We start from the raw sequence: 8,065 nt of genomic DNA, 5'->3' as shown, positions 1-8,065 counted from the left end.
GAGTAAAGATGGCGGCGCCCGCTTCAAGTTTCAAGCGCGTGGCGGCGCCCTTCTGCCCTCACTCAAGATGGCGGACCCACGGAGCGCCGTCTGAGGAGGAGGCTGAGGGCTAGAGCGGCGCGGGGGCGGTGTCTGGAGGAAAGGATGGAGCAGGGAGGTGAGCACCGCCCTCCTCTCCTGAATACCAAAGTAGTGACTACAAACAGCCAGGCATCCCCGTCTCCTGCAGCGCTGGGGCTCGTGAGTATCCCGTGCGTTGTCCTCAGTGCTCTGGGCTCCTCTGGAAGAATTTGAGGAATAATTCTCAGCGCTGATGAGATACAGCAGGTGTCCTGTGCCTGCTGTGTGCTGCCGGGGCAGTCCCTGCAGGAAATAGTTTCAGATGGTTGTGTTTTCACATAAAAATGGTTCTATGCTTCTAGAAGTTTGGGTTTTTTTTTTTGTTTTTTTTTTTTGAGGACCTGGAGCAGGCAAGCTTTGTCTTCAGCGTGTGCTTTTTGTAAGGTGTTTTGTGGTGATTCCTAACCTTTCCCTTTTCTCACTTTTTTTTTACAAGGTCAGTTCCTATTTTTCTAGCATTTTTGACAATTCCAGTTTTCAGCTGTGAGCTGCAGGGGACTCCAGGCTGTTGGCATGGGGTGAAGGAACACTGAATGGCAGATGCGCCCAGGACAAGCAGCGCTGCTGCCAATAGGCTTCCTTCTGCTCCAGAAGCATTTCCTGAAAAACACATGGGGATCCAGAGACTGAAAACAATCACAGACTCATTAAGGTTGGAAAAGACCTCTAAGATCTCCAGCCTACCCCACTCACTAACCACATCCCTCAGTGCCACCTCCACACATATCAGGAACATCTCCAGGGACCGTGACCCCGCTGCTCCCTGAGCAGCCCATGCCAGTGCATTGCCATCCCTTCTGAGAGTTTTCTGAAGCCCTTCTGAAAGTCTGTTTTCACGGATGGTTATTTTCTTGAATGAGTGGTGACTTAAGAATGGATTTATGGATATGATCTGTTGCAGTTCCAGGCATTCAAGGAATCGGTGAAAGTGTGGACTCTTAAAAATACATGCATGTCTGACAAAGATCTCAGTGATGTGAAACAGTGCTAACTGCTTCTGGGAGATTGGTGTGTACTGAATTTGCAGTGCAGAGTTCAGCAGATAAACTATGCAAATGAAAATTGATATTCCCTTCAGCAATTGGGAAAGAAAGGCCATGGACAGAGTGCACTCTGCAATGAACTCAGCCCTCTGGATCGAGACTAGGGTGATCCGATGGGAAAAGTGCTGTGCTTCTGTGTCTGCATTGTAACTCGAGGATGGATAAATACCCGGCTCGCTGCTCATCACTGTCAGGAACGTTGTCACTTCTCACAAGCGCTGTGTTAATTAAAGTTGAGAGTGAGAGCTGGGAAGATAGGCATCGAGAAGCTGAGGTTTTTTTTGTTGTTGTTAAAGGGAGGATGGAATGGTGTGTTCTTAGCATGTTGTATGCTTTAGCGCAACTGCTATTGAATAGAAAACAAATGGGGGGGACGGAAGGTGGAGAACATTAAGAAGTGTATTGCTAGTTTGATGTTGAAATTCACTACAAAAGGTTTGAAAGTGCTTACCAAGTGCAACTGGCAGGGCTGTGAGAGAGCTGCATGTGAGCTGGGTAGCAGAATAGAAAGATTTTGTGTTTGGTGGTTTTTTTTTCTTTTTTTTCTTTTTTCTTTTTTTTTTTTTTTTTTTTGTGAGCTCTCATTTGATGTTTTCTCTGTGTGTGTGTGTGTGAGCAGACATAGCCATGATCCAGAGGCACTCCATATGAAAAGCATTACAGCTGCTTAGCTCCGTCCTGTCGCCACACTTCCCAAGGCTTTTCCCATCTCTGTCAGCGATAGGGTCGGTGCTGCAGAGCACGAGCACAGCTCGTGTCATCCCCGCAGGACTTAGGGGCTCGGACCGCCTGAGCCCAAGTTTAGGCGTTGCTTTACTGCGCATAAGCACACGTATCGCTTCTCCACAGCTTCTTCGTTTTGTTCTCGGCTGACCTCCCGGCCGGCACTACTAAAGGCGGCTGAGGGCAGCGGGCCGCTCCCGCCCGTCCCATGGCCGCAGCCCGACCGTCCCCCGGGAGGCGGCTCTCTTTCTCTCTCTTTCTCTCTCTCCCGCCGCGCCGCCCCGGCTTCCTGCGCCGCAGGTGAGGCGCGTTGGCTTCCCGCTTCCGCCCAGGTGAGAGCCGGCGGCCATCGCTCCACTCCGACCGCCTCCTCTTTCTCTTTCTTCTCCTCCCGGCCGCAGGTACCGAGCGGCCGCCGGCCCCGCGCCCACCGCCGCGGTGCGGCCCTTCCCTTGGCAGCGTCCCGAGGGGCGGCGGGCGGCCCGTTCCTGCCGGCTGCCCTGCCGAGGCTCGCGGTGCTGCGGGCGGAGGGGTGAGCCCGGCCCGGGGCGGCTCCCGCCGCTGTGGGGAGGGGAGGGGGGGAAACCCTTGGGGGGCTCCGGCTCCGTCACTCAGCTGGCTGTGGACAGCTTCCACCGCTTGGGGAAACAGTACCCTTAAGTTGCAGCGCAGCAGGTCCCGGTTGGATGTTAGGAGACTTCTATTCTCCCGAAAAGAGTTGGCCCATTGGGACGGGCTGCCCAGGGTTACCGTCCCTGGGGTGTTCCGTAGCCGCAGGGATGTGGCACTGAGGGATGTGGGCTGGGGGGCTGGGCTGGAAGTGGGGACTTTAGAGGTGTTTTCTAGCCTTGGTACATTTGTGACGCCTTTCGTCAGCGCCTTTCAATTCCGAGGTTCTTAACAAAATGATGTTTTTAATTACTACTTATTTAGGGATTGATTAATGGGAAAGCTGTTCATTGCGTTCTTGTCAAATTTTCAAGATTTAGAAATGGAGCATGGCTCCAGGTTTAACAGTTCTCCACAGCAGAGTGGTTTATCAGCTCAGAGTGCTGTCATCACCAGAACTGGAGGACTCAGTGTCCTGTTCCACTCAAATTAGCTGCTGTTTAGATCCCAGAAGCAAATTTTCCACGAGTTTTGCTAGAACAAGTTTCATAGCATGTTCACTGTTGCACTGAGTGGCCTCAGTGTGAGCTCAGCTTTCAGTCAGACATCAGAAGCTCTGTGGCAGTGCTCCCCTCCGGCCCGGAGCCCACAGGAATTCAGGTTCTGCCTGTGGGAAGCTGGCATGCCTTGGACATGAGTAAGGCTGCTCTCCAGGCTGCTAATCACAGGTACACCAGATTCTTTTGCTTTCCTCGTCCAGCAGTCACTGAGGGTTTCTGACGCAGAGACAGTTTCCCCACAAAGGTGATTTATGGATATTTGACGGTATTTAGCTTTGGCCTGTTTTTCTCTGAAGACCTTTGGTGTGTTTTCATTGATGTATTTGCAGCACCATTCACTTGTTTGTTTCTTACAAGAGCCTGGAGCAGCCCACATATTCTGTAGTGATTTTATTAAGACTGTAGCGTGACACAGCACAGCAGTTAGTGGTGGTTTCATCTGAGAGGTGTGGGCATGTTAAGTTTAGTTGGATTGAATTTGTCTGTGTGTTCTAAGGTGGAAAACCAAGCAGAGCAGCAAAAAGTGCTACAGTGTTGTTGTTTTTTTAATCAGTACATAGCTGCTTGTAAGCTATATTATTTTTAATACCACAGGTTACAGGTGATGCTGCATTAGGACCATTTTAAGATTGAATTCACACTGAGAAATGCTGTTTTCTCTTACTTTTGCCGTTGCTTAGGTTGAAATTTTTCGAGTTAGAGATGTTCCCAGGACCGATGAAGATGAGCCGTGCACAAATCAGTCATTCCTTGTAACGGGGCTAGGAAAAATTACAGCTGCACCAGTGCAGAAAGGTGACTTTGGATCAGGATGTATCCTTGGCTGTTCCCTGCTCAGATGGCCCTGTAAGGAGCCTTTGAAAAATAGCAGCAGTTAGCACTTGTGTGGTGAGGACTTGAGGTGTTTAATGGCCCAGAAGGTTACAGTGACACTGAGACAGGATTTCCCCTATGAGCGCAGCTCTTGGAAGGATGCAGGTTGTTGGGGATGAAGCCATTGTAGCTGTTAGGTGAGAGGGGGCAAATGGGCAGAGGGGGCAAATGGGAGATCTGTTGGCTATACCATGCCCTCCTTCAGCTCCCGGCAGAAAGCCCCTTGGTTTCGTCTCCCAGCAGCCTTCACAGGGCAAGTGCTTGTCAAGGCCACTGCCAGAGGTGCCGTGTTGCTCTGAGCTGGGCTGAGTGCCCCGTGGCAGCTCTGGGGGGTGATGGCAGGGGAAGACTTAAACCTTTCAGCTCTTCTGATGACCTCTGCTGGCACCAGCATGGGGGAATTCCTTTTTTCTTAGTTTGCTTTTGAAGGAGATCCAAGTCTTAGGATTTCATACAAAACCTTATGAAACTTTCCCGCTCCCTATGATGCGTTGAGTTCAGCTCTCAAAAGTGAAGACAGTAAAAACCCCGATGCATGCTGTGCTGAAGAGTGAGGGTTTTTTTCTGGTGTTACAAAACACTAAGCTTTCTGAAATTCATGATTTTCACAATGATTTTACGATTACACTGGGAGTTGTGACATGAATTTTGAACTTTGAGGTTTGCAGCTTTGTCTACCAATAAGATAAATAAGTGGCTGTAGAAATCTGAGAATGGAGTTGAGGAAGTCGAATGCAGAGTGGACAAACTGTTTTTAATAGGACAAACCATGGCGTTTTGGTTTACTTCAAAATTATCATGTAGGATTGGACCTCTTAATTTGTCAATAATCTGTTGGCACCCTGCTCAGCATCGGTATTTGGAAGTTGGTTAATGATTATCTATCTGGGTCCTCAAACATAAACAGGGCTACAGTGGGTGGAGCTGTGTGCTTCTCTGGAGCCCAAACTCTGGTCTTAGGGACTTGTTCTCAATTACTTGAAAACTTGGAATTAGTTTGTATTCTCAGGGATCCCCTCACAGCAGAAGGAGCTGTCTACCTTAAAAATAAAGCACACTTTCCCCCTTCCTCCTCCCCCCCCCCCTCACTCTTTTTATGAAAGAAAGGAGAACAAAGAAACACTGAGAGTGGTTTTAACATATTGCAAGCTGTCTGGAGGCCAACTTTAATCACGAGGGATCCCAAAGTGCTGTGTAAACTTGAACTTTCCTGCTAACTGTACCTGAGGTCCACTTCAGCATCTGCTGTTCTGCAGTGGCTCTCAGCAGTGCTTTGGGGCAGCTCAAGCAGGAAGCTGATGCTTTCTTCAATGTATTTCTTTTTAATTTTATTTTACGTTTTCCTTTTTTCACCTCCTTCTCCGGGGGGACTTCTGCACGTTAGATGGAGCCTAGATATCCTACGTACATTTTTCTGCTCTAGTTTTTCTTTCTTGGATCTGCACCCGTTGTCATAATTGCTATTGTTACACCCGCCGTAATGGAAAAAAGATTAATCTTGGAGACTGTCAGCGCGGCTCTTTGAGGCTGCCTTTGAATGACGCAGGCTATTTCTCATGGTGCAGTTTGCCAGCGCAGCTGAGCTGCTGCAACCGCTAGCTGCTGCTGCAAGGTGCGGTCCTGTTCCCAGCCCCATCCCATGTGCTGTTGTTTGAGCACTAGGTGGGCAGGAGGCTCGGCCCCACCAAAATGTGGGGGGCTTGTTGGGTGTTTAACTCCCTGCTCCAGTTCACTGTGGGGTTGGATGAATGAGTGCCAGCCCAGGTGGGATGGGAAGGAGAACAAAATGCACGAAACAAACTTTGGCTTCTTGGCTCCAGCTATCAGATGGGTGCAATGTTGTCCACTTGTCATTATTTCCTGCCATGCTGCATTTCTTTTCTGGGTTTAATCTTCACCCTGCTGCTGCCATAAAGGTGTTTCAAGTTGCTTTTCCTCATAGGAGTTCTTCTGTATCTCGCTGTTGTTGGTTTGCTTTATTTTTGATGTGAGGTGGGAAAACGGGGAAGTTATGTTGAGAATAAAGGGGAAAAAGTTATGTTGAGAATAAAGGGGAAAAAAAAACCCTTCATATTCCTGTTTCATTAAGATTTACACAGTATTTTTAGCTAAGGGGAAGTTTTGTCTTTTCACTTTAGGTGAAGACTCAGGGATATATAAGGAAAAGGTATTTTCATCTGTACTTCAGAATCAGATCTCAGTGCAGAATCAAAGGCTGCTGCTGTGTTGTTAGAAGTTTTATTTCAAATAGAAAAGGAAATAAAGCTGCAAAACTTACATAAGTTCAAATGCATTCCTGAAAGTCTTTTAGGAGTTGTGTGCCTCCTCAACCCCTCCTATGAATTTGATTTAAAGTGACCTCTTAAATCTGTTAATAGTCTTGCAAAGGGAATCATTTTGTTTGGCCCTGGGTGGAAACCATGCGAATCCGCCGAGTTCTGCAGGAGTTCCTGTAGAAGCCAAAATTGCTTAGATACAGCAAAGTGTACCTAAATTTGAAACTGTGGTCAGTGACGTACCATCTATATTATTTTTTTTTCTTTCTTTTTCATCTGCTTAATTAATATTCTCTTCTGTATTGCAGTGTCCTCCTGGAACTCCAGACGTTTTCAGCTGGGACGTGGATAGCATCAGAGGAAGAGCTGAAAGGCTCAGAGGCTCTGCTGGGTGAGCAATGCACATATGACCATACTTGCTCTTGGACAGCAAGATTAACAAAGTAAATGTAGAGCTTTTTTTTCAGTAGAGATTTTTTTTTTTCCCCAAGTAATTCCAGATGTATATTATTCTGAAGTTACACTGTTACATACAGGACATAGTTTAAATTATGTAAACTGCGCTATTAAATGGTTGAGTTCTTTCAGAAGAGCTCGTACTAAGTGAAGAAATCTTGTTTCTTGTGTTTTTGATATAACTACCTTGACAGGTTTGACAGGCTCCACATCAATATAATAACTTGCAAGTGAAAGTACAAATTTATCATCAGTGCTAATTGCAAGTCAGTTGTTGTTATTCTGCCATCTAGGCCTCAGCTGCAGACCTGTTCTCTTCTGCATTGCAGGGAGGGTGGGAAAGGATACTGTGTTCCTTCAAAGATTGTCTCAGACATAGGAAAGAGAAAGGCAAGCACGTGGACGAGGACAGAGTTTTCTCTCACCTGTTTGGCACCGAAGCTGTGATTAAAAAGATGTTGGGCTAGGAATTGAGTTAGCCAATTTGGGGCCTTAATGCTACACTCTCCTGTGAGTGGAGGGAACCTCATCATTTTATGGGGACTTCTTGAGGAGTTGTTAAAACAAGGTTTCACCTGTATTGCCGTGTGGCAGGGCCAAGCTTTTGTGAGAACACTGCAAATAATTAAAGCAAGTGGAAGTACCTATTGAATAATACGAAGGTTTAGACTGTGTGTGTACTTGAAAAGATGACAGTTCTAATGCTCTCACTCCAAATGATTTGGTTGAACATACCTGCTTCAATTTCTTTGACCAGTTTGTTGTTGTTTTTGTTTTATAACATGTATTATTCTTCATCTTTGAAAGAGTTGTTCATCTTCCTTTCCCAGTGTAAAAGAAGCAGCACACAGAACAAGGAGAAATTTTTTGAGTGTGCTGGGCTGCTCTGCAACTGGCTGAACTGGAAAGCTAACAGCAGTGTTTTTTAATTAATTTGGTTATAGTTGATATTTTATTGCTGCTTTTATTGACATTCTACCTTAAAGCGTTCTACTCAAAGGTATTGTTTGTTTGTTGTTGTTGTTTTTATCTCATCTAGATTATTCTGAGTAATTCCAAAAATACCCTCCAACATGCCTGAAAACCCTGCTGCAGGTACGTAGTCTGAAAGTGAATAGTGCCAAGCGGTGGGAAACGAAGCTCCGTGCCTAACATAACTACTTTGTGGTGCAGATAAACAGCAGGTGCTGCAGATCATTGACCGTCTGCAAGCAAAACTGCGTGAGAAAAGAGATGTCCAACATAACGAGAACCTGTCTGTTCTGCGCAGCACGCTCAGGAGCCCTTTGTTTAACCAGATATTGACCCTCCAGCAATCCATCAAGCAACTGAAAGATCAAGTGAGTGTAGAATTACAGTTGTTGGTGTGATTCTAACTGTACTGAAGTTGGAACAGAACAGTCTG

The 8,065-nt window shown here is 46.7% G+C and overlaps 1 protein-coding gene across 11 annotated transcripts in view; it reads left to right on the top strand.

The window, feature by feature from the left end:
* The window catches only part of PATJ (PATJ crumbs cell polarity complex component), a 143,090-nt gene that overhangs the window by 343 nt on the left and 134,682 nt on the right, over positions 1–8,065 (top strand). For 3 of the 11 annotated variants that reach the window (XM_048946058.1, XM_048946059.1, XM_048946049.1), the window contains exons 1-4: positions 1,830–2,218; positions 6,513–6,595; positions 7,700–7,755; positions 7,834–8,000. In XM_048946058.1, coding sequence (XP_048802015.1) covers positions 7,734–7,755; positions 7,834–8,000 — 189 coding nt within the window. In that variant the 5' untranslated portion in view covers positions 1,830–2,218; positions 6,513–6,595; positions 7,700–7,733. Of the gene's footprint in view, positions 241–1,828; positions 2,288–2,313; positions 2,419–6,512; positions 6,648–7,699; positions 7,756–7,833; positions 8,001–8,065 lie in introns of those variants that run through there. The other 8 variants (XM_048946057.1, XM_048946060.1, XM_048946052.1 and 5 more) reach the window with 7 other exon arrangements.

This window comes from Lagopus muta, chromosome 5 (assembly GCF_023343835.1).
Source record: "Lagopus muta isolate bLagMut1 chromosome 5, bLagMut1 primary, whole genome shotgun sequence".
Taxonomy (NCBI): Eukaryota; Metazoa; Chordata; class Aves; order Galliformes; family Phasianidae; genus Lagopus; species Lagopus muta.
Note: the sequence above shows the minus strand (reverse complement) of the source record. Positions and strands in the feature narration are given on the sequence as shown.